This window comes from Gouania willdenowi, chromosome 21, assembly GCF_900634775.1.
Source record: "Gouania willdenowi chromosome 21, fGouWil2.1, whole genome shotgun sequence".
Classification (NCBI taxonomy): Eukaryota; Metazoa; Chordata; class Actinopteri; order Blenniiformes; family Gobiesocidae; genus Gouania; species Gouania willdenowi.
In genome coordinates, this window is record NC_041064.1 from 3,463,312 (window position 1) to 3,490,573 (window position 27,262).

At 36.9% G+C, this 27,262-nt stretch overlaps 1 protein-coding gene across 1 annotated transcript in view; it reads left to right on the plus strand.

Annotated features, from left to right (window-relative positions):
- Positions 1 to 26,890, plus strand: part of ube2f (ubiquitin-conjugating enzyme E2F (putative)) — a 48,973-nt gene extending 22,083 nt beyond the window's left edge. Inside the window, exons 7-10 of the mRNA XM_028437056.1 lie at positions 11 to 68; positions 7,266 to 7,298; positions 9,196 to 9,258; positions 26,369 to 26,890. Coding sequence (XP_028292857.1) covers positions 11 to 68; positions 7,266 to 7,298; positions 9,196 to 9,258; positions 26,369 to 26,419 — 205 coding nt within the window. The 3' untranslated portion in view covers positions 26,420 to 26,890. The remainder of the gene's footprint in view (positions 1 to 10; positions 69 to 7,265; positions 7,299 to 9,195; positions 9,259 to 26,368) is intronic.
- Positions 26,891 to 27,262: the final 372 nt, after the last annotated feature.

Here is a 27,262-nt window from a genome sequence, read left to right on the forward strand (position 1 = left end):
CTTTCTCCAGCTTATTGCGGGAACACTCCATTGATGGTACTGGCTGGGCACCCACTAGAACATTAAAGGTAAACATGCTTTTATTTATCTAGATTTGTTTATCTACATTTGTTTAAAACAATGTCATGTTCTAAGGTTTTTATGTTTGCTAACGCATATCTGTGCTAGTCGCGTTAACATCAAAAGTGTTTATTGCAATGCAACAGGGAAGAGAGAATTAGGGTGGGACTATTTTGCTTATGCTGAAAGTGTAATATGATGCTACAGTTATGCATATTTGGCCATATTTTCCGGTCTGCATTCATTTTTTTTGCAATAGAATGAAAATGTGTGTTTAAGTAGTTTCCACATTAGGTTTAACACTGAGGTTGAAACTATTCTCAACGCAAACAGGCCATTGTTTTCTTCACTCTGTAAAAATATCTTTTATATCTCATTTTATGGATTATTGCTTCGAGAAGTTAAACATCTGTCAGTGTGTGTGAGGTAATAACTTCTTTAAAATTGATTTTTTTTTTTTATTCTACACACAAGGTGAAGACACGGGTATGGCACCTCTTGATTTTTATTCATTATTCTTTTTTGCTTGTGCGACGCTGTCCTGTTAAGGCAGAATGAGAAAGCTTTGCCTCAGCCTCATAAATTAAACATCACAATGAAAAGCCTTTCAGCTGCTTAGAAAAGATTCCACTCACTTTTTATCCTTCAGCCACAAGCAGTGTGTGAAGATTCAATCGACACCAGCCGCCTGTCCCCATTCACAAAGGGACTCTGCTGGTGTTTGATGGAAACTATGGAGCCAAACCTTCTGCAGATTTCACTTCCATGATAAATCAGATTTGGCATTGTTGGCGAGAGCTAGACGACGAGATACAGTAATTATAAGAATCTGTAAATGTGTGCATTTAAAGCTCTGGGAGTGTTTCAGGAAATCCTCTTTGAATGCTTTCCTCATAAAGACATTGTGTAATATCAAAGGCTGACAAATAATAAGTCTTAAAGTGTTAAGTGATTAAATTCTTTACAGATTTAAGGCAAGCAGTTTAATGTGCTTTACATGATTAAATAGTGTAGCAGAAAACAATCAATAAGAACATTTAAAATCACCAGTAGAACATTACACTAACAGTAATATGATTAAAAATCTCCCATTCAGTCATTCACAATAGAGAAAAAACATTTAAAAATGTTCACGTGATGTTGACTTTAGCTCTGCTGCAGTTTGTTCCACTTCTTTGCAGCATAACAACTAAAAGCAGCATCACCATGTTTACTGTGACCTCTTGGCTCCACTATCTGACCTGTGTCTATAGATTTGAGAGACCTGCTAGGTTCATACTTGACTAAAGGCAGGCAGACACGGTGCGATTTTTTCAATCGTTGTACTCAGCTCCAGCTCAAACCGTGCGACTCAATTGCAGAGCCCGAATGTGCGCAGCTCACGATTCATATTCTCACACTGTACGGACCGACACTCTGACACGGTCTGACTGCTCACACTGTACGTTCATACACGGCACGTCAAGGTCTTGTTTCCGGAAATGCAACATCCAAATTAGAAGAAGAAGAAGAACTCTGAAGCGTCGCCATTAAAACAGAAGAAGAAGAACCAGGAAGTGGATACTTGTGAATCTCAGCAAAAAGAGCTTTAAAAAAGAAAAGGCGGCGATGTGATGGACCAGGAACTGCCTGGACAGACGTGGGCAGTACATTCCGTCAATACTACAGTGGTCTTACGATGTTAGTGCATGCACAGTGAGGGAGTTTGTGGTAAGTCGGTTCGTGGCACTGCTTCAACAGTGATACCCTCATGCCCAGGATTTCAAACATGTTTGATTTTCTTACGACCATACGATTGCTGATCGGGAGCTGGTCGTGAGGTGTTTATCGCTTCTCATGACCCCATGTATACTACACGATTTAGCCAAGACTAAGCCCGATCCCAAAAATAGACGCACGAGTGAAATATCGGCTCAAAATGGTCCAAAAATCTCAGTGTATGCCCGCCTTAACATCTCACTGATGGGTTCTGGACCACATTTCTACACCAGCAGCAGAACCAAAAGTCTATTCTGAGGCTGACTGGGAGCCAGTGTTAAGACTTTAAAACTGGAGTAATGACTCTCTCTTTGTTCTGGTTCAGACCTGAGCTGCATTGTTCTGAACCAGCTGTAGATGTTTGATGAGCTTTTGGTGGATTCCTGTCAGAAGACCAGATTTCTTCTTAAGATGTCCTGGTGGTCTTTAAAAGACTTGATGAGCATCTGTTTTTCACGAAATTAAATACTGTTGTCGTTCTATTTCAGTGTTAACTAAAGATCAATTCTCACCTCACACTATTTAGTTGGACTTTTTCACGTTGGCCTTAAATGAGTTGATTTCTAATATTTTTCTATATGGTGATTAAATATTAGTGTTTCCTAACCTTTTCTGTCTCGAGCATCTCTTCAAATTCAGAGCTGCCTTTTGTCACTCCTTGTTTTATTTACATGGTCAGCAAAAACCTCAGGGTTTAGCTAATCTCTAAGTGTTTCAAGTGATTAAAGTCCTTTCAAATTTAAGATGTTTCTATTTGTTTTTCACGACTGCTTGAATTTGTGGATTTTCTAATATATTTGATATGGTGACAATTGAGGCCCAAATATTGTCTCACAAAGTTTACCTAAGATCTAGTTAGAAAATAAGGCCACGTTATTGTTTATTCTTTTAATGCTGTTTATTGTCGATGTACCGTGTCTGAAATCAGCATGGTGCTCAAATTCCCAGAAGGACTATAAACCATTCAAATAATACAATAAATGCACTTGTACAAACATTTATTTGGTGTATTAATTAACTGCTTAAATGGTAATTTCGTTGTTCATTGTTTCGACCAATGGTTTCCAATCTTTTTTGTCCCATGTACCCTTTTGCATTTTTGTCAAATCATGTGGACCCCCTCTTCATATCATAACTCTCGCCATAATTTCAAATGCTTTTTCATTTGTGGAACAGTTCAACTCCTAAACCCCTAACGGTGTGTCATTGGTTCCTTACATCTACAAATATTAAACAATGAGTTTAATTTAAAGTGGAATTATATTAATAATACTAATTATATGTATACAATGCAACTTATATGTAAATACTTCAATAGTAAGTGAAGTCTCCTTTGTAAAATGTAGTTAATTGTTGTCTCCTATTGTCAGAAATGTGATAAAATGGCCTCCACGGTATAGAATATTCCTGTTTTAATCAATTAAAACGAATATAGTATTTTATTTAGCAATAGTGCTGTTAGTTTGTGGTGAATATGTTTAAATGAGTTTAGTGGGTTTTGTGTTGAGCTGTGAATGCATACATTTGTGCTAGTTTACAGCAGTGAAAATCAAGCAGGCACAGCGAGGACTGGGAAACACTAGGTCAGGGATTGGAGCTCTTAATGCTTGAAGTGCAGCCTGCACAGCTTGGGCTTATAAATGCTAAAAGTTACATTGCCTATGCCTACACACACACGATACACACATTAATGTAACGTTTCCGTTTCAATTTTTGGTGCATCCATTGTATCCAAGGTCAGAAATAAGGTCCCTCTTATTTTTGGTTTATATGTGACTGATGCGTCGGGGGCTTCATGTAGATGTGCACGTGGTGTCCACATGGTCACAGAGGGGTGAGGGTGGTTGAGTTAGCGTGGACCTGCGTGGGAAGGTGTCGCACTAAGTGTAAAAGCTGCAGATCAGAGTGGGTGATGCTGTCCCTGTTTGTCAGTCACCACTCTTCCCTACTTCGGCCCACACAATGCTTTATGTAACATCTTTTACCGTTTTTTCCACGTCTAGTCACCACAATCACTACAAAATACATATATTTTACTTTGTTTTCCCCAATGTTGAAATGTTTTTTCACCTTTTTTATATCACTGCCATAACTTTTAAAAGCAAACAAAAATGAAAACAAAGGAGCAGTAGGGGTGTAAAGAGTAATCCATCTCGATTGATTACTCGATTGTTTGATCAATAATTGAGTCAAATTGATTTAAAGTACATACATCGATATCATTGCCATTTTGCCTTTCGCTTTGTTAAAACACCAAACATTAGTTGATGAGAAAAAAGGGCTTTTCAAAGAATGTTTTTCATGTAAATACCTTAAATAGTCAGGCAATAACATTCTCAAAATGTATCAATATTATGTTTTTATTCTTTAGTGTGAAAAAAAAAAACAGATTATTGTCAATCGCAGGCCTCTAAATCAAATCGGAATTATATCGTGGCAGGCTTGTGACATCGGCAAATATCGATTTGTTCTGATTATCAACCGTTTATGAAACCGGTCATTTGCACCCTTAAGCGGCAGCAATTTGACATCAATTCTGTGGAAAAATGTGTGGTAGTCGAGATCTTGTTTAGGAATTTGCAATTCAATGTTAGAATTATCTCATTTCTATTTCCAACTTTCAACTAAATTTGTCTCTGTTGATGTAGATTGAGGGTGCGTTCACACCAGTCTATCCTGGAGCATTATAACACTCTAGAAAAGAGCAATAAACTCCACTTTGTGAACCAGAAAATAAGGTCTAGAGGTAGATCAGGCAAGTGAATTCTACACCGATTGTTTTGGCTGAACTCGGAGCGTTTGCAATTGTGTTCACAGCTCTGACAGAGAGCTGACTGACAGGCTGCAGTGCAAGTAAAGTTAAAAAATAAAACACATACGGCTCATATAGCAATAGAAAACAGGGAATTGGGGCAGGTGTCTGTGGATATCTGAAAAATAAGAGCAGAATAAGCAGGTTTTAGCATTCAGCCTGCTTTTCAGATCATTTGCTGCAGAACTTTTGCTGCTTTTGGTTGCTCTAAAAAACAAGGAAAGTTCAAGATGCTGATGTAAACCGCTTTTATTTACCGAAAGAGGATTAAAAACCGTAAAAAATCTGTGATGTGACTGTTGACAATGAAGCAGAGAAGAAGAGCTCTCCTAAAGGTCCTTTACTCTCCCTTAAACAGTGTGCTGACATGCTCTGGTGGCTGAAATTAGCGAGTAAACCACAGACATTAAAACTGTACATTAAATGCACTTAAGATGATGGTCTGAAGCTAAATATTAAAACTTTGTTACTACTTTTGGAGTCATATGGAGATTTTTACCAATCGGTGTTCGCATATGATGTCACGTCAGGACTAATCTTTGTATTAATGCTCCCATTGAGAATCGTTATGACGTTATTCCTAAGAAGAACAGGAAAATCAAGCTAGAGTTTTTCATAAAGTCTGTCACATTGGTTCAGGTTTTTGTGTCAAATTTTCAGAAATGTAGCATTTGAGTCTTGATCATCTGCACTAGATGTGAAGAAATGACTTGCTTTAATTGGCATCCACACTATTTAATATAATGTGTTATGATTGTGATGTGATTGAAAGTAATTGGATGGAAAGTTGAATAGTTAAATTCGTAGATTAGCAAACAGCTGCTCCCATTTAGCAGAAAAAGCCTAGCATCGTATTCTATTTATAGTCATGGTGCTTTCTAGTAGTCTTGTTATCTGCTGTTGATTTGTCATTGTTTTTGACTAATTGGATCTCACTGGGCAGCTCCTGTGAGTAGTGGGGGTGGGGGTGGGATGGTGGGGGGCAGGATAATGGAAACTATAGGCTTCAGTGATGATGGGCAATTACGCTGCCCCTATCATTGTTCTATACATAGAAGCATAAAGGCTGTAGGGAAAGCCTTTTAGTTTACTAAGAGAGCCATTTAACACATTGAGCCATGTTCAAATACATACATCTGCAGATATGCAGCCTAATGCTCAGGAACGTACCACCCACTTTGTTTTCGGACACTTTTAAAACAGAATACGCTTAATTTTATTTTTAACGATTCGAACTTGCAAACAAGTGCAATGAGATTTATTTGATTAGTAGCTAGGTTTATATGGGTGCCCAGTTATCAGATCAAGTACAGACTCAAGTGTTATCACTCACCAGGCAGTGCTCAAATTATCGGCGATGTGTGGTTGCAGGGTATAAGTCGCTATTTTATTAATTGTGGAAGTAACTTATACAGAGGAGCGATCTATCCATGGACATTAGATTTCTGAAAATAGTGCAATGACGAGTAGAGATGTTGGATATTAGCTTTTCGCCGATATCAGTTATGTCACCAAGATCTGAAATAAAGGGTGGTAAACCAATTGCGTCCCGAAATCCTTTGGTGACACAGTTTCCGCACCTGCTGTGAGGAATTCACTAAGATTGCAGCAATGATTAATGCACGTGCAGAAGTGGTGGAGACCGCCCTATTTAAATGAGCGTTTTGCTTGTTCAATGTGGAGACGTGAGTGCACAGAAGCACACAATGACCTTTGAGGAAGTTAATTTGGGTCAGGTCCTGTAACTTTGCTCTGATCAGTGCATGAAAAACAGGCAGATTTGGACAGAAACCGTCCTACTGATATCTGAATTAATGCAGAAACACAGTCTGTCAATCAGCACCATTTGAAGATGACCTACTGACCATCATCCAGCAGGTCTGAGCTCCTGAGTAGTGCTGTGTCACCATACTCTCATATGGCTTGTATGTCTTTAATGCTCCCCATGTCTTTGCTCTCTGAATCGCCCCCATTGGGGGCAAATAAAGTTGATTGATTGAATATCGGTGGACCGATAATATCACCTGTCCGTGATAACTAGCATGAAGTATCTAATTTAGTTCTGGGGTGGAACAAAAAAGCTCCGGTTTCTACCTGGTGAAGTTGAGCTGATGGACAGATTTGATTGATGATTGGCACTTTCTTTAACTAATAGTGTACCGTAGCAAATAGCATAGGAAAGGAAGCAGTCCATTGGCTAAAAAAGGTGCCTTTCTACCAAAACAATTAGAAGCAGTTTAACATCCACATGTGCAACTTATCCACCAGAATGACTTATCTGTAGATTTTCCCAAGAAGAAAGTACATATGTTGATGCATTTTGTGAAATAAATATAAAGTTCAGAAGACACGGTACACACACACTATGTTGTCTTAGTATATAGTGTTGTAGTAGTGTAATAATATAATTTAAGTTTAACTGAATATGTCTGAATGCAAAGTTTGTAATGTATGATAATGGGATGTATTACTTTTTAAATGTTGTATTGTGCTATGAACCAAGATTTTTAAAGTTACTGTAAAAAAAACGTGTATTTTATAGTATGTACAACTTTGTGTTCTATAGAGTTTGCCTACAGGTTTTTGTCTTTAATGGGTTTTTATTTATAATACTTTCTCTTTTCTGTTTTTGTAGGACGTTGTATGGGGATTAAACTCACTCTTTACTGTAAGTATTGCCTTTTTCTTTTTGTATATAAGATATTTGTAGTATGAAAAGTTAGCGTAGAATGTACGTTTCTGTTTGGTATTTTTCCTGCATTATTAAGTAATTTATATTTAGCTGAGCTAGCTGCAAGGCAGCATTTTAAATTTGGATGATTTATCCCTTTTAAATTTTGGTGGCTTGGTTAAATACAAACGCACACAAATTAATCACTGATTATCACTGTGAGCATAACTACATTAAGCTGCAGGTCAACTTTGTATTTCCCGATGATAATGATGATGGTAATTTGCACAGATACGTGGTCGTGCCCCAAATTGTAGCACTCAATGAGGAAAAAGGCCTCTAGAGCGATGCTGCTTTTCATCTCACCAATAACGGCCTTTTGTTTCTTGCCTCATTAATCGTGAACGCGTCACTCCAACCACCGAGTGATTGAACCTGTTTGTTTGTTTGTTTGTTTGTTTGTTTGTGGCTGTTCAGAATGTGAGGAAAGTCAATAGTCGGTTACCTCCCACTGAATTCCCAACATTTGACCCACAGATGGAAGTATTGAACCTCTAAAGTGCTTTATTAAAACAGTTTAACAAACATCAGGGGCCTAATTTATAACCGTAGCCTGTGCCCAAAACGGGGCCTGAAGGATGCGCATAAATCTTTTCACGAAAGGTTGTGGTTTCTAAAAAAATTAAGAATGTGCGCACTAGTTTGCTATCTCTGAACCTGGCACACAGACACTTTGGAGGCGTGGGAAAACGACGGTTCTGATGGTGAGTTGAAGCAAGATTCAAGTCATACATCTAAGGTGCTCATATATCAGAATTATAGATCCACATAATCAGATAATTAACAGTGAGCCATTAGGTCAGACATAGGCATCTTGGTCTGATTTTGTGCGGCCCCCAAAACAAAATTGGAATTCATGAGTTTGGAAGTTACATGAAGCCCAAAGTAACACACGCAGAACTCCATAAGCACAGAAAATGAAGGCAAAATGCACAAAATGTCAGCACAATACACAAAATGATAATGAAGACACACTAAACAACCACTTAAACATAAAATGAAAACGTATATACAAAAGGACTTCAGACACACAAAATGCCAATGACATTTCCCAAAATGACAGAAAAATCTACAAAATGACAACAATAACACACAATGACTCAAAAAACACACAAAAAGGCAAGGAAAAATTGCCATTTTGACAAGAAAATAGAGAAAATGAATTAAAAAACACACAAAATATCTTAGAAAAACAAGAAAACTAACACAAAAGGACTAATACAAACCATTCCTTTCTTTTCCATATTTTTGAAATATATATTTTATAGCTTTTTTGTATTAAAATAGTCGTTTTAGGAGTCGCTACTTCCGTTACTTCTCAGAACAGCATATAACTTTCGGTTAGATGTATTTCTAAATGATTTGAAATTGATTCACACTCGGCCTGGGCAACATATCGAGAGTCAAGATATAACACGATTTCTTATTTGGCAATATAGAAAATTCCAATATCGCCTCTATATCGATATATTTAAATTTTTTAGCTTATTTTTTATTAAAATACTAATTTTAGGAGTAGCTGCTTTAGCTACTTGTCAGCACAGGCTGAAAACCACAGTTAGATGGATTTCTGAGTGCGTCCTAATCCAGACCTTCCCCTAAACAAGCCATACTACAGAACTCACTCACTCAATGTTTCATCAGCAAATTTAACCCTGAATTGACGTTCAGTTAAAATATCGATTAATATCGTGTATCGCCATGTTGAGTAAAAATATTGAGATATGAGTTTCGGTCCATATCGTCCAGCCCTAGATTCTACTCATTGTTTTATAAATGAGGCTCCTGGGCTGTTGTCTGATAACGTCTTTTATCTTCTTATCTATTCCTTCAGGACCTGTTGAACTTCGATGATCCACTGAACATCGACGCAGCCGAGCATCATCTGAGAGACAAGGTGACGTGTTTGTTACTTCATTCAGCGTTTATTCTCCGTGGCTTTATCCTTTTTGCAAGGCTATACTTCCCCATGCTCCGAGCATGTATATAACACAACCTCCAAACCTATTTGCATTCTCTGCTGAGAGTGTACATTTGCCCAGCTTTTCATCTGCTTCACACTCGTAACAACGTGTTGAAAGGAGGCTCTCCAAGCACAGGACTGTTCAACTCCTGAGCTGCGTGCATGCAAAGCACATATAGCAGTAGAACATGCACGTTAGAGAGCGTGTTTAATCTTTTCTAAGTCTAAAAGGCACCACACCACATCCCCATATCTCTCTTTGGTGCTGTGTGTTAAAGCAAAGTTGGCTCAATTTAAAAACTAGGCTTCTTTACGCCCGTAGATGTTAACACTATAATCTCACTCCTAATGCTGTGTACACTAAAGCTGATGCTGCCTGGAAGTTGTTTCTAATTGAATCCATCGATATATTGACTCTTCCTTACGCTCTCCTGTCTGTATTTGTAACTAAGTGTGTGATAACTGAGTATTCTCTTAGCAAACATGCAGCTCATTGCCTGACGCTAACTGACCGTTGAAGTAAATAAAACGAGGTCCACGAAGCTGAAAGCATTTCTAACTCTAACTGGGACCTTTGGCTCCCTGTAAATACCCTTTGGTATTCGTGCAAGTGAGTGCAGTCAACAGTGCGTGATAATGGTTACCCTCGTGATCCCATGAGATTAGAACGAGTGTGTGTGTGTGTGTGTGAGAAAGTGAAGAATAATTGTTGGTTTTATGGCAGGAGGAAGGACTCAATGCTCCATAGGAGTGAGGGACTGTGAGGGAAAGCTTGTTGGTTATTTCTACACGTGATTCGAACTGAAAACGAACAACGTAATTAACTTTATGGATCTCTGGTGATGGTTTCTGTCGCCATCGAGCAGATTTAGTGGACGACTCTTTGTTGACGGTAAATTCAGTCACCGCTACCGTCAGCCCTCTAAACAGGAAGACAAAAGCAGCATTAATGGTCAACCACCACTGAAGTTATCTGGGCTAATGAGGTCATATTGGCTGTATTGATTAGCTGTGTGTCCAGGTTTAACCAATCATTTTGTTCTGGTATTTTCAGCCATTTTTAAAGCACTGTAAATTAGGCCTATCACCCACTGTGTGTATGCAGCCTGGACTGGTTTTACTTCCGATACAATACCGATATTGCGTCCTTTTGTATCTGCCAATACCGATATTGGTCCGATATGATATCAGCACTGATCACACATACTTTTATTTATCGTGTAGTGTGGAGTGTTAGAAAATGCTTTGTAGAGGGTTTAGTAAGTTTTATTATGAATTAATTTAAATGTGTTGATTTTTTTTAAAAGGGACAATGCACATTAATAAACAGACATTCTGTAAATGAGCCAGAGTTAGCTGAAATAGGCTAGTTTTCATCTGTTGTCCCTGGCCAGATTTTAAAAGCTAACCTAAAATGTAAAACGTATTAAAATGCCAAGAGATTACAGCATGACAAAAGAGAAGAGGTACAAATAACAAAATAATTACTGATCAAACAAAGCACCAAGCCTGGACTCAAACTTTCAGAATTGCCACACAGTAAATTACAACTGGAACACAGTTCAAACAAAATGGTAAATCCATACTTGACACAAGAGAAACAACATAGAAAAAATCTAAATAAAATATGACTGTCAGTGTGAACATAATTTGTGGTCAAGAAGCCATATTTTTAGCTGATTAAAGATTAATGTTTAAACTTTGGGGTGACATCTCTTTAAAAGAGGAATAATGCTGTTTAGCAGTTGTTAGTAATTAACAAAAGCTCTGAATGTGAATTCTCAAACTATCTACTCTTCTATAGCAGAACAACATTGATACATAAACCACAGATGTATAGGTAACAATTATCAACACTACAGAGCAAGATGCTCACTAAACTAAGGCTAATACTTAATAAAATGAGAAAAGAATGCTTAGTGAAAGAAAGGTAAAGAAATGAAATCAACACAGCAGGGTGGGATATCGAGGTCCGTCTGTGTGTTTCAGCTTCTATCGTCCGATGAGAATGAGATTGTGTGTATGCGATTTAAGCACCTAAAGTTATGTGAATGTTGTTATTTTTAAAGCGGCAGGCGGCTTGTCAGGTAACAGACTATGATGTCCAGAGGGCTTGATGCAAAGGCCTTAGAATTTATGCTCCTTTTGGGCAGTATTGTTCACTGTTCAGTGAAGAAGTGGAACTTTCACGCCCAGTTGCGCTGAGTTTGCCTAGCAGGAAGAGGTTTTGCAGAGCGTGTAACTAAATTAAAGTCTAATAAACAAACAATAACGTTTGTGAAAGCATTGCACTGGGGACATATGAACCAGCATCTTAAAAACCAACTTCTATCTTCATCTTTTAAACAGAAATGTAACTTATTAATTTATGCAGGTGTTAGCGTTAACCATTGGAAATATGTTTTACAGCAGCCGATTGGGTAGATTTGGGTGTGGGTTTCTGCTCATTTGTTTGTGTGCGTGTTTGGTGTGTGAAAGCATCTTTTAAATTAAGAAAAAGGGGGTTGCTGGCAGTTTTAGGACAATGTTTTTGTTTCAGTTTGTGAGTAAGAAGAAGGCGAGAGTTGGTTACAGGCTTTGGAGGCCTTCTCTTAAAGAGAGGCGTGATTTCCAATATCAATTTGTTTTCTTTTTAGTTTCTGCATCCCTGTATCTAGGGATGTAACGATTAATCGTAAGGCAGTTAAAAATCGATTCATAGGTATCACGGTTCACATCGATAATGTGAAAATAGAATCGCAGTTCGGAATCTGCTACTTCTTTTTTTCTGGCCGCCTTCTACTCTTAAACATGTTCATAAGTGATTCCTTACCCCTTTAGCACCGAAAGAATATCTGTAATATTACGTGAATATCTATAAATATCACGTCGTTTTTCTATTAGCTCTGTCTGCTAGCGCATAGCATCTCTTCTTCACTGCAAGAATTTCTGCATGCCAACCAACCACTGGGTTACCAGCGCCCTCTGCTGGTCCAAACAAATATCTGACGTAAATACAGTGAAATTACTTTTTTTTTTTTTTTTTTTTTAAAAGTCCAATTGTTAAGGCACAAAACACATTTTCAAGTTGCACTTTTAAAAAGAAAAAGAACTATTATGGTTTTGCATTGTTTACTATAGGACCCAAATTTAAATTAATAGGCTTCTTCTTCATTTGTGTTATTCCTTTATTTATTTCATTCAAGATTTGTTTTTAGTTAAATTACATTGTTTTGAATAGTTTATCAAGGGATTCTTTTGACAATGAAAAATAAAAGGAAAAAAGTACAGACAACGTAGTTCATTCTATGGTAAAGTGCAATGAATCTGTAACCATTTTTAATCTAGCGTCAATTTTCTACTAAATGGAAAAATTCCAGTTAATTTTCATGCCCGAATGTTAGGCTGCTTCCTCTGGCTTGGTTTACATTCGAACTTCCTTTTTTCTAACGTGATACGTTTTTGGCTTCAGAAGCTATCATTATGCCTAGCCCAGGGTGCTGGCTCTGATACCTGAATCCCTGAGATAGAAGGAGGCTCACTGTGTTCTTGTGAAGTGATTAAATATTTTTCCTTGTGTGAAGTTTCTAATAATGTGTCACCTTGTCCTGTGCTCCCTGCATCACGTGACTGAACATCAGAACAAACCATGTGAGGACTCGTCACAAAACAACTGAAAACCCATGACCCCCCTCCCACTAAATCACAACTCACTGTCATCAACTTTAACAAGTGGATAATGTGGGAGTGTGTGTCATCATCACACAAGTGTGTTTGTGTGTGTTTGGGCTTTTGGAGTGCTGCTTATGCTGGAGCTACACTGTGAATTCATTAGCTGGTTTAAAGAGTGTGTGTTGAGGTGTAAGTGGTTATTGTTGCGGTACGCTAGGCAGTAGCATGGCACAACACTATCTTATCCACTGTTTGGAAATAAACAATTGAATTAAGTGGTAAAGTGGCAAACAACAGTGCTGTATTTTACAGCCTATTGAACGCACTGTTGCAATTTTCCAAGAAAAATCCACGTAAAGGTCACACTTCACATGACTCGGCCAATCAGAACAGGCAAGTAGGCGAGCTGCTGTACTCCCGTTAGGTTTCACTGAGATTTGTGTATTTTTGTGTATTCTGATGGGTTTCCATCTCTACAGGAAGTCTCCTCCTCAATGCTCCACGTCTGCTTATCAGTCCATTTACAGCTATTTATGGTTCATTTTTACTGGATCCAGACTGATATACTGCTCCCTTCATCTGCTCTTCTTACCATGCACTATCAGCCTCATTCATGTCCAAACTCTGAGTCAGAATCCGGATGCGATCACTTCTGAACAAACTCAATGTGCTGATTTTGACACTTTATGCTGTTTATCATTTCTGACTGATTTTTTTACTGTATCCAGGCTGACGCAGCGCTCTCTCTCTTTCTCTACATCAGATCGCCTTATGTAAGCTTCTCCATCAACGTGGTGATTTGACAACGTTATACTGTTTATTTATTTATTCAGTTTATTTCCGACATAATTACGTTCACTTTTTTTTTTTACATTTTTTTTTTTTTTTTTTTTTTTTGTACATGCCGAAAAAGGAGACGAGAGAAGCAGCTTATCTGGGTCCCGTCCCCTGTTTTACCATCGCAAATTTACATGGGTTTACATGTCTCTCTGGTCAAACATTCTTGAGTTGTTCTGAACAGTCCTTTTTTTGTGTATTCTCATCTGTAGTCAGTGTTGTCTTGTTTTTATTCCTCCTCCTCTCTATCGTTGTTCGTGTTGGCCTTGTTCGTGTTGGACGTTGTTAGCATTCCTCCAGTTCAAGAATAGTTCCTCTTTCGAAGGTGTTTGGAAGGTTTTTCCCTTTTCATGCATAATGTCACCACTCGGGAATGTCTCTTTTGGACACACAAGTTTGCAGCTTGTTTTGTGTCTACATCAAGGTTAATCCAGCTGTTGTTAGTTCTATTGGCAGTGTTGTATTTTCCACTGTTAGATTTAACTTGTATAAACACATTATTATATCTTAGTTCATAAGCAAGGTAGTAATTTCATTGTATTATATCTTAGTTCATAAGCAAGGTAGTAATTTCATTGTATTATATCTTAGTTCATAAGCAAGGTAGTAATTTCATTGTACAGGAAAACGTGTTTCTAACTGCACATATGACAATTAACACTTTGAATTTAAATTTAATGTAATCCTTAATCACCCTACCACCTAGCAATTGAAATGAATAAATGACAGACCTTTTTTACTCTTATTGTTTCCTATTATCAAAAACTGGCTGAGACATCTTACATTTTAAACCTTATTGTACTTTTTAAACGCTCTTCTCACTGTAAATGCATACGAGCCAGCACCGCTCCCCGGTCCACAAGCTTGGATTTATTACTATTTGGTTTTTATTCAAGCAAACATCTTATTTTTAAGCACAGAAAATAAAAATAAATATTCAATAGACTTGTGCTGTCACTCACTCCCACTCAATTTCCCTCCACTCAGACGTCATCCTGTATACGGACCACGTCTCATCCGTCTGGTTATTAAAGCTGTGATAGCTTTCACTTTTCCTCCATTATCTGAAGCTGGCTTTTCACCATTCAGTTCACCATGATGTTCAGTGGCTGTTACAGTTCAGTCATCCTGCTATAGGGGTAAATAAACACAGTGTCCGATACGCCGGAAAATATGGTAGTTTGATCTCACGTGGGCCACAGATTCTGTGTGGGAAAAAGATCAATTTCAACTGATGTTAGGGCTGCAGTAAACTATTCTTTTAGTAATCGATCAATCTATTAATTTTTTTAAATCAAATGTTCATAGAAGAGAATTCATGCTTGATTCATGTCCTTGTTCCTCAGAAAACCACAGAAGAATCAAACGACATGAACTCACACAACCTTTTAAATATTTATTACTTCACTAAAGGCCTGATGAGCAACATTTCTTAAATAATCACAGCTCCAGTATTTCACTGAACTGTGCATTTAGGTCCAAATTCAGGTCAAACTAAACTTTTTTTTCCACAGAAGTTTAACAATAAACGATAACGTCGACTGTCTGTCGAGCAAACGACTAAAGATCCAAATCAATCCATCCATGTCCTGTTCATAGTGGTTTGACTTTAAGTACTGATAAAATATTCTGTGAATGAACCGAAAGTATTCACGTGTGGAGTCTGATATATTGTGTGTCTAGGATGTGTTATAATTGATGTCAGTAAAACACGATGTTGTAATATTGATTTTATGTCCCACTTTGAGAGCCCCTCCTAAAGTGAGACAGTGACACTTGTATGGGGGCTTGTTCACTCTGTGCATACTGATGTATTGGTGCTGCTCTGATTGATGCTGGTCAGCCCAATGAGATACCTGTTGCTTTTTTCACTCTGTGGCTTCCTTCAACATCTCAAGTGGGTTGGCCTGTTTCAATCAATACTCATTGAAGTCAAACAAGCACAGTCGACTCTCACAGTATTCACTACATCCCACTGGGATTAGCTTTCACATCTATTCCTGCTTTTTTTTTGGTGGTCTTTGTTCCCCTGCAGAGTCTGGAAACACGGAGGGGAGATTATTGCTGTATTGCAGGAGTTTGTCTGAAGAGTGAACAATATTTTTTGATTATACACTTTGTGTTGTACTGAGTCAGTTTTGCAGACCGCGGGAGGTTAATGTGACCTTGCAAGAGCCAGATTGTTATATAGCCCCGCCCTCTAACTCGAGTTCTCCACATCGATTTGTGTCTGTGTTTGGGAATCCTTTCAGAACCAGGGAGGGACATGAACAGAATGCTTGAAGCTGATTAAGCGAAGCGCCTGTCCACCATGATATTTTTTTTGCCAATCACACGGTAACAAATGATGTCATCGGCATGTGCCGCAGAGTCGCTGCTACAACAACAACAACACGGCTCTGCTGATGGAAACTTTCTTTTGGGATAGTAATGCTGCGGTCATTATGTCGTTGAGTGACTTTTGCCTTATTTGTAACAAGTATGTGAGTTAAGGACACGTTAACCATCCTCCTGCGTCGTCATCTTTCTATTTTGATTTGGAGCTATGCTATTAGCGGTAGCCCAGCTAGTTCCTCTCCACGCAACTGCGCATGCGCCAGTTTTGCTTTGGCGCTTCTGCCTTAGTCACACCCGGATATCCCGCCCGAAACCACAACACTGCCTCATGATTGGTTCAAATTGTTCGGATTCGAAAGGCAAAGGCAGGAACAGTACAAGATTCTCCTGGTGAACGCCAGAATCCATCTTACAGACAAGGTTAAGGTTAATGAGATTTATGTTAAAAATCAGTGAAAGAAGGAATGTGGAAATGTAGTTTTGCTGGATGATTTTTAGGACTGAAGATATTTGGGTATTTCAAAAGCCGCTAACCGATTTATCGGCAACTATATGAAATAAGAACATTGATATATACTGTACATGAACAGAAACAGAACACTACTACTAATTAGTAACACTGTCAACATGGAATGATGAATAAGAAAAGGAGAACTGTATGTGGATCAATGACTTAAAATGATATTTCATAAAATGTTCATAATCGGGCAAGGTTTTAAAATGGGGCATAAAACAAATTTGAATATATTTAGAGTAGTTTATTTATATTTAGATATTTTTTCAAAACGGCAGTCATGGCCAGTCGCACCACATGATATTTTGACACTTTGAGTAAGCACATTTTAACTAAAAGAAATGCAGTTGAACACATTTAGGTGTTGCGTCATTGATTGATTTACAGAATATAAAGTGAAAAACAATTACATTTCCTGTAAAAAAAAAAGTTGTCTGAATAAATGAAACCATATATATATTATTCAAGAAGAAGACAAAAAGAACTTGCTGGAATTATTGCTTGATGTTGAATAATTTTGAGGGCTAAAATCAGTCGTGGTGTAGTTTATAGTTATACCAACTATAGTAATACCAACTATTTAAAAATGTCTGTCTTTTGTAGAGCATTTAAATCTTTAATTTTAATGTAAAATTAATGTATTTTTTTTAATTATTTGTTGGTGAAATGAAATGTCTGTATTCTTTTTTAGCTGTCTTTATTTTTTTTCTGTTCTTATATATACTAAAATATAAGAACATGGACCCCAGGAAGATTAGTAACCACCACGGTGGAAGCCAACAGGGATCCAGTGAACAAACAAGCAAATAGTTACAGACCAAATGTAATATTTAATACCATAAGAAGCAGTTTGATGTTGAAGTGTTGGTGATAAAATGGGGAGGGGTTAGTGTCACATCTGTTCCTCACTGTCTCACTGCTGAGAGGTAAGGCTGAACGCTGCAGTGATCAATCACTCCTCATCACTGAGTTCCCTTTAGTGTCAGAGCCTCGTCCCAGTAGTGATGCACGGTACTGTCTGCTAGCTCGGCCTCTGCTGCACAAAGTTAGACCTGTACCAAACTCAGCAGCTGTCGCAGGCGGCTAAACTTTTTCCACCCGCTTCTGCTCTTTAGTGATTCAATGAAAAGTGGTGCATTGCAGCTGAGGCCTCACGTCGTCTGCAGCAGAGTTCTCCTAACAACATTACACTTTGGAAAATGATCAAGTGCTAATGATGTTCATGCAAAGCACTGTAGGGAACATTGTAAATTAGGATTCTGAGCAGCAGGTTAATTAAACAAACCACACACGCTCTTTTAAAAGCCTTAAAGCTGTTGGAGATTAAATCTTTTAGCAGATAAAAACGTGGACCTCATAGATCAATAAATTAAATATCATTTGCTCCAAAAAAACACAGATGTACAAGGTTAAAATTGATGGTCGAAAGTTTGTTTTGATCTCCAGTGTAAACACTTTCTTATTGACATTGTTTGAATAGTTTGGTGCATTGCATTGTGGGATGTGGAGTCCTGTAGACCAGGGTTCCTTTGGGTTGCGAGACACTGATGGAGACACATGCTTTTAAGAAACTAAGAATATATATGTATATATATATATAACAATTTGAGCTCATTTTTGCTTATTTTTACCCTTTTTCTGCAACTACACCAAACTCGCCATATTTGAACCTATTCATCACTTTTTTTTGCCATATTTTTGCTCCTTTTAATGCATTTTTGCTACATTATTCCCATTTCTTCCACTTCTCCATCAAATTTCAATGCCTTTACTGCACATTTGTTCCACTTCACAGACATGTTTAGCACTTATAAATCCTTCCCACCACTTTTCCACCTAATGTTACATATGTTGGCCCATTATTGTCACTTTTAACCACTTTTCACTATATTTAATGTTTATTTTTTTGGCAATTTAACCACATTCACGATTTGTTATGCCCATTATTTGCCAGTTTTAACTCATTGCTCCAATATTGTCCATTCCCTTGATAATGTAGTTGTTCTGATCCCAGTGTTCCATTTAAATGTAAAATTACTGTATTTTATGATTCCTATGTTTCTTGTCCTGTATGTAATCCTTCTGTATATTGTTTTGTTAGCCTGTCTAGGGACATCAGATGGAAACTAGCCAATGGCTATAATCTGACATACTGTATTTACATTTGTTAAATGTTCATTGATATGTACTGTCCCTACTTAAATAAAAAGAATAAATACAAATATTGGGCTGAAATATCTAGAACTGAATTAGTTTATAACTTAAACTATGATTCATGTTTTTTTCTTGGTATTGACACATCTTGTAAAGGGACATACAGTAAATTTAGTGTAAATATGAGTATTTCCATGGTGATAATATCATGATCTGCACTCAGAGGTGATGAGTATGATTATAAACGGGTACGCTAAGCTGTCAAAAGCTAAAAACAGGCTAAGCAATTGGAAGCAATGACGAGGCTCAACATGACACTAAGAGCGGCCCCCGAATTATCGATATAATTTGCAGAGAAATGACGGCGTCATTTAATCTGACAGCTGTCAACATAATTCACGTAAAGTACAGTCAAACACGGTACAACATGTTCACACATCATTTACTGTCTTTCTCTCTCACGTCACTGAAGCTGTTAGTTAAAATTATTTAATGTTGGGGAAAAAACTGTCTAGTGAGGTTTTACATGACGTTTGTAAGAGAATAACCATCACATTGATTTTATATAGGCCTCATAGATCAATAATTAATAATAATTTTCCCCCAAAAAATGTAAAAAGTTTAAATTTGTGCTCAAAAATTTGTTTTGATCTCCACTGTAAACACTCTCTTATTGACATTTTCGGAACATTTTGGTGCATTGCATTGTGGGATGTGGTGTCCTGTAGACGGATGCATTTTACTTAATTCTTTCTGTGAATTCTTGTGTTTCTTCATCAGACAAGGAGGACACTGATTGGTTTGACTCCATTTTTGTAGTAGTTTGTTCCCAGTATTCCCAGTGATATCACGTCATTCCAGATCTTTCCGTGTAAACCCCAAAAAAACATCTATTTTTTTTTTGGCGCAACTTTGGTGAAAACACCAGAAATGTGCTCTACAAAGGAAACCATTGAGCGGGAATTTCAGTCTTTTACATCCTTTTTTTTTTTTTAACCAATGAGTTCCAGCAAGTTTTTTTGTCTTTTTTTTTTTTTTGAATGATATGTTCAGAGGAAAGTTTTTCAGGAAAGTTACGTTGATCTCCTGACATGTTTCGACTGTCAACTGCCAGTCTTCTTCAGAGGCGTCTGCAGAACTTCTATTTTATGATCTATGAGTCTTCAATCTATGTCTTTATCTGATATAAAACATTATCCACTCCAGTTGCTGATCAGATCAATCTATGAATGTAAACTGGACATTTCTCTACTGAAAATCAATGCTGTAGCATCAGGGATTGGTTCGTCACAAGCAACACAATGCAATAATATCAACATATATAATGAAACGAACATTTTCATCGAGTTATTAAAAAATCGGACACCCTGTTGTTCTTTTTTTGCTTTTATGAACCAAAAAACCTACTGTTGTAAGATTCAGATATTAATTCATTCATTCAATCAATCAATCAATCATTTAGTGATTTTTTTTTTTATAAAAATGGCTTTTCATACAAAAAGATGCATCTCAAAGTGCTTTTACATAGATTCAAATACACCTACCTAGGGCCGGGACAACGCGTCGCGAAATATGCGTGCGGATGCGTCGTCTGACCAAAACAAAGATGGCGGCACCGGTGAATCACTAACATGAGTGGCTCCTCAAAAGTGCAAGGCATTTTAGATATGTAAATTAACATGTATAAATTACTTTTAGTCAATTAATGGGGAGATAATAGAATTGAGTCAAATCAAACTGGAAAAATTAATCGTTAGAATAATCAATGCATCGAAAAAATAATCGCTAGATTAATTGTTAATCCCGGCCCTACACCCACCCCGTACACAGGTTAAAAAAAGGACAATGGCACATGGCTGGGTACAGAGGTACTAGGTCAGGAGACATCACAAGGACAGCACCACTGCAGCCACGGCCCATCAAAGCCCCCAGTGCAGAGGGTGCCTCCCGAGGAAACCCCTGGAAAGTAATCCTAAACAACCTAGAATATAACAATCCTGAAACTGTAAAAACAACAAAAGATAACAATACTAAAACAAAAAATTACTTAAAACTAATTTGATAAGCCTGATCTTAAAAACATCAATGTTCTCTGCAGCCCTGAGGTTCTCCACAGACTGTTCCACAGCCGTAAAACTGGAACGTCGCGTGCGTGTGTGCGTGACCTGACTTTGGGGATTATTAAAGGGCCAGCGCTAGAGGACCTCAAGGCCCAGGAAGGTTCATAGGATAAAAGTATGTCTGAAAAATAAGAACGCCCAAGTAAGAGAACCTTGAAATTGATCCTGAAACTTACGAGGAGCCAATGCAGCGATTTTAAAATGGTTGTAATGTGTTCCCACCTCGTGGTCTTTGTCAGGACACGTGTTGCTGAGTTCTGTAGTAATTGTAGACTTGCAATTCTCTTTTTGGGAAGGCCAGAAAGCATATTCCCTTTCTGTTCTGTTGCATTTAAACTTTTAAAAATGGGACCAAGGCCTATTAATCAGCTTTAATTCCCATCCTTAAGGAGTCAATGGACTCTCAGTCACTGGCAGCTCTTGTGTATTTCCGCTCCCTCAGGTCTTTTCTCACAGGTTTTTAACTTGAACTCCGTGGCCAAACAGAAGCTTTAGAAATGTTCACTTCACTAAAGCTCTAGGCTAACTTAAAACATCAACACACTGAGCTCAATTCCCATTTGTTGTCAAATCAAACACACAGCTGGACACAGAAAGAAACATGTCGACCTGGAGATGATGGACGGGTGATTAGGGAGTGGAATAGAGCAGAGTGTGGAGTTTAAGATTCAATAACACAAGATGAAGCAATAGACTGATTTACTAAAGGTCTCTTTGTGCCTTTGTTGCTGATGTTTTTTCCAGAATGAAAGTCTTCTCTGTTGTGTAATTGTGCACCCAGTGGCACCATTTGCAGCTGTTTCTATGATTTATAGCGTCAGGGTTTATAATATGCTTTTTTGCTGGGCTTTGCACCTTTTAGTGCAGAGGGAGTCGCAGAATCTTTGTAGAGGAGAAAACGCCTGTTTAAGTTCAAACCAATGACCTATCGTCTCTTATCCACGTCAATGAAAATTTAGTCTACTGGGTGTTTCAGAGATGGGAATAAAACCAGTTAGGAAAGAAACTACATCGACCAAATCATTTACAGCAAAGAAAGAGACGATAAACTGAAAACTTTTCTAATATTTGTAGTTTATGTTGGAACAACAATAAGTGAGGTTTTTCTCATTTAGGAAGCAGAACATCAGGTATTCTGCACTTACTCATACACAAAGTGCACACTTTTTGCTGAGTTAACGAATGTTTGAACGTGTTGTTCTTTCCGTTTCCCATTTGAGAGTAATTTACTGGCTAATGAACTTCCTGAAGTTGTGCCAAAAATGCTAAATAGGTTTAATAGAGTCAAGGACTGTTAATAATTTTAGATTTTATACACTTGAGATGAGTTAGGGAAGCACAGAGGGTTACGTTTGCTACAAAAATACCATGGAAATGTATATGTTCCAAAAACTTGTAATAAAGCATTTGTTAAAGGTTTGTACATTTTATGGGTGCGCATTGCCATGAATCTGACCATACAATTCACAATTTGCATGTCATGATATGATATATCCCGATACTAAACAATACGATATACATCGACTTATCACGGTATCAATAATTACAAATTTCACTTTTACAAGTATAAAATGGTATGAAATACAATGCATTTCTTTTTTTTTTAATTTGTGAGAGTAAGTAAAATATCAAACAAATATTAAAAACAAGTGGAATGTTAATCAAACTGTGGAATTACATTTTTCAAAAAGCTAAACTTGCTTTTACAATAGATTCTGAGTCTGTTAAATTCTTAAATTATTTTTAAAACTAAAGAAAAAAGTAACCAAATACATCTATAAAAGTGTATTTTTTACGTAAAGTGGAATCATCTTCCAGCTGGAATGCAGTGTTAACATGATATGCATATGTTAGAGCAATTCAATTGCAAAAAAACATGTTAAAAAATATATTTGGAATTTTTTGGGTCGACACGATAATCATGCAGTGAAATATTGTTACATATCGCCAAATCGATTTTTTTCTTACACCCTTAATAAGTTAGTAATTAATTTTCATTTAGCAGTAGATTTAGTGTTTTTCTACTTTTTATGGTTTAGTTGGTGGATCTTCAGGGTCTCCAGTCCCTTTTGTTTCTTTGAGTCACTAATGTTTGATACGTTTCGTTACTTTATTCAAATAAACAAAACTCCAGACAGGAAAAAAAGATTCCAATTTATGTTTTTGATCATTGATTGAACTCCTATATCGGGGCTGTAAGAGATGATTTTGAGTCGATTTGTAGATTTCAAAAGGTTAATTTTTTACATTTTTCTAATTTACAAACCAGGTGAGTCCTTTTAATTTGGATATTTTCCAATAATAATATGGTCCAATAATTCAGCAGCTGACCGATGTCAAATAGAAGATCAATGAGCAGCAATAATCAAAAATGTAATCAGTAATCGATAAGGAAAGAGAAAAAAACAAAAAAAACTACCACAAAAACACAAATATGAAAGAAAAATCAATTTTATGACCAACAACACACAATATACTAATAATACCAATAAGTCACACACGACACCAAAAAAAAACACAAAATGAGAGAAGAATACACAAAACAACAACAATGACAATTAGAGATGTAACGATTAATTGTAAGGCAGTTAAAAATCGATTCATAAATATCACGGTTGATATCGATTTTCTGAAAATTGAATCGCAGTACTTTTTTAAACAGCCGAGGGCGCTATGTATTTATCCTTCTCTTGTCCAAATGCTGAGGCGGCGGGCGGAATCTGCTACTACTTTCTTTCTGGCCGCCTTCTACTCTTAAACATGTTCATAAATGATTCCTTACCCCTTTATCACCGAAAGAATATCTGAAATATTACATGAATATCTGTAAAAGTCACGTTTTTCTATTAGCTGTCTGCTAGCACTTAGCATCTCTTCTTCACTGCACAGAATATCTGCATGCCAACCGACCACTGGGTTACCAGCGCCCTCTGGTGGTCCAAACAAATATCTGATGTAAACACAATGTTTTTTTTTTTTTTTTTTAAGTCCAATTGTTAAGGCACAAAATACATTTTCAGTTGCACTTTTAAAAAGAAAAAAACTATTATGCAGTTTTGCATTGTTTACTATAGAACCAGAATTTAAATTAATAGGCTTCTTCTTCATTTGTATTATTCCTTTATTTATTTCATTCAAGATTTATTTTTAGTTAAATTGCATTGTTTTGAATAGTTTATCAAGGGATTCTTTTAACAATGAAAAATAAAAGGAAAACAGTACAGTATTTTGTAGTTTATTTCCCAAAAAAAATAAAGGAATATTTTTTAATCATTTGTCTACATTCCCATTTTGTAAAATAAATCGTGAGAGAATCGTATCGTGAACCCAGTATTGCGAATCGAATCGTATCGGGAGTTGAGTGAATCGTTACATCAATAATGACAATAGTAATGCTCTAATTGGTTAAATTCTAAATGTTGATTTGAATTTCCAAAGATTCATTATTTACATTTTTCTAGTAGTATTAAAAACCATTTTCATTTTCAACGACACTACACAGTGGTGTTACTCGAGAGGGAAGTCCAATAATTCAGCAGCTGACTGACGTCAAATAGAAGATTAATGAGCAGCAATAATCACAAATGTAATCAATAATTGTTAAGGAAAGAGAAAAAAAAAAAAAAAAACTACTACAAAAACACAGAAATATGAAAGAACAATCTATTTTATGACACACAATATACTAATAATACCAATAATTCACACATGACACCAAAAAAACACAAAATGAGAGAAAAATACACAAAACAACAACAATGACAATAATAATGCTCTAATTGGTTAAATTCTAAATGTTGATTTGAATTTCCAAAGATCCATTATTTACATTTTTCTTGTAGTAATAAAAACCATTTTCACTATACAGTGGTGTTACTCAAGAGAGAAGTCCAATAATTCAGCAGCTGACTGATGTTAAATAGATCAATAATCGTTAATAATCGTATCGATATTCATAAAAGAATCAGTTTGTAATAGAATTGAGAATCGAATAATCAGAATCAAATTGGTAAATTGGGCGGATTAATCACCTATTGTCAAAGATGGTGACAAAATGGTGGTCATGTGATTGCGTAGCGCAAGATTTTGAACGAGATTATGAGCAAAATTAGGCATAAACGTCCGTTTACAAAACGTAGATGCGTATTTTTTTCCCAAAACATGGATGTGAAGCATATCTGTGTCATATCACAGCCTGGTTTTAAAATAAACAGCTTCAGATTGCTTTTCCTGTTGATTCATACTGTATGTACGGTAGTTTAATGAACAGTCGAATCTGTGTTTCTATTCTAACTCTGAACAACACTGGCAGAGAAAATTGCTTTTTTTTTTTTTTTTTTTCATCAGTAAAACCCAATTTTCTCAGTTCTCATCCAATGTGGGGCCATGCCAAAGGGAATGAAACGAGAACAAGATTCACTTCCAACAACATTGTTTATCTGGCCAATATTTGACCAAACACACACTCCTGCTTTCCGGCCACATGTGACCCTCGGACTGATTTTGTGCAAAAGTAAACTCACAAAATGACTCCAAAAGCACAAGAAATTACAAGATGACAAAGCTAACAAGTAATATACAAAATTAGAGAAATAACTAATAAATTATATCAAGAACACACAAACAACAACTAAAGTACACAAAAAATACAAAAAACCCCCCCAGAAAATATTGTGAGAAAAATATACAAAAATGACAACAAAAGCACACAGAGAAAAATGTACTAAATGATATCAGGAACACACAAACAACTAAAGTACACAAAACGACAACAACAAAAAAGACACAATGAGAAAAAAATATTTAAAAAAAACAGACACACTAATTACAACAAAAATACACAAGATGACAATATTACAGATAATGAGCAAGAAAAAATACAAAATAACACAACCAGACACAAAATGACAACAAAACACCAAGTCAAATTCCTTGTGTGTATAACATACATTACTTGGTCAATAAAGTTGTTTCTGATTCTGAAAATATGAGAGAAAAATAAACTTATAGACACTAAAAACACATAAGATTACACAAACCACAGCAAAATTACACCACAAAGGAAATACACAAAATAACAGTAGAAACACCAACAAAAATGACTATAGTAAAGCTCAGATTAGTTAGATTGTAAATGTTGAAATAAATTTAATTTTCATAGTGTGACCATAAGATCAATCACATCCCACTGGGATCGAAGTTGTCATATCTGAAATAATAATGTCAGCAGCATTGATTACATCATTAAAGCAGTTTTTGTGCTGACTGTTGGGTTTTTAATGTGATTTTTGAATAATGACAAGAACGTCAGACATCTGAGATTGTTCTTTATTGTAGATCAGTTTCTTTCCTCTGATGATCATTTTAAGTCTAAATATTTCTTTGTTTCTGTTTTTTTTTTAATTTTTTGTTTTTTTTTTCGTTCTTTTAGGAGGATTTTCGAAACAAGGTTCAGGATTACATCAAGCACTACGCCAGATGATGAAGCCGTTTGTTCCTCGCGTCAGCCCAACCAATCAAACGGCTCTGAATCAGCAGCTGACTCTGACACCCCTACGCCCCCCTCCGCCTCCTGCTGAGCACATGCAATAACCACCTACGTATCAATGCAGAAACAACAGCTGACCGACCCACAGACGTGAGTTACACTTTAACCCCGTAACCCTGGAGTAGAGCTGGAACTCTGTCTGTTCAGGGGGCGGGGCCAACGAGTGACATCACAGGCGCTCGGACCGTGACGCAGAGAGAGAGAGAGAGGGAGCGAGCGCACCCTGAAGAACGGGCCGGTCCATTCAGTTCAGTTCTCAGCTTCAGTGCCTACCACGTTTGTGTCGCTCAATAAAAATGCATGCGAGCACGCACTGAATCAGTGTCTCTCACACACACACACACACAGACAAAAACACACACACACACACACACACACACACACACACACACACACACACACACACACACACACACACACACACACACACACACACACACACACACACACACACACACACACACACACAGACACACACACACAGGTTTCAGAAGCCGAGCTCGAGTTGAAAAAGCCTCCAGCCTCATTAGACAGCATGTGAATGATCACAATAGCTCATTTTGTTCTCACCCTTCTACACACACACACACACACACCATCTGTGTGTATCTTAGCACATCTCCTCACTGTGTTTCTGTTTGTCTAACAAACATCAAATGAATAATTGTAGCTAATATTTTAAAGCTAACATTTCATCACTATAGTACAGTGTGAATTGTTTTTTTTTTTTTAAGGTGAAGATTTAATCTTCCGCACACAGCACCACTTCCTGTTAGT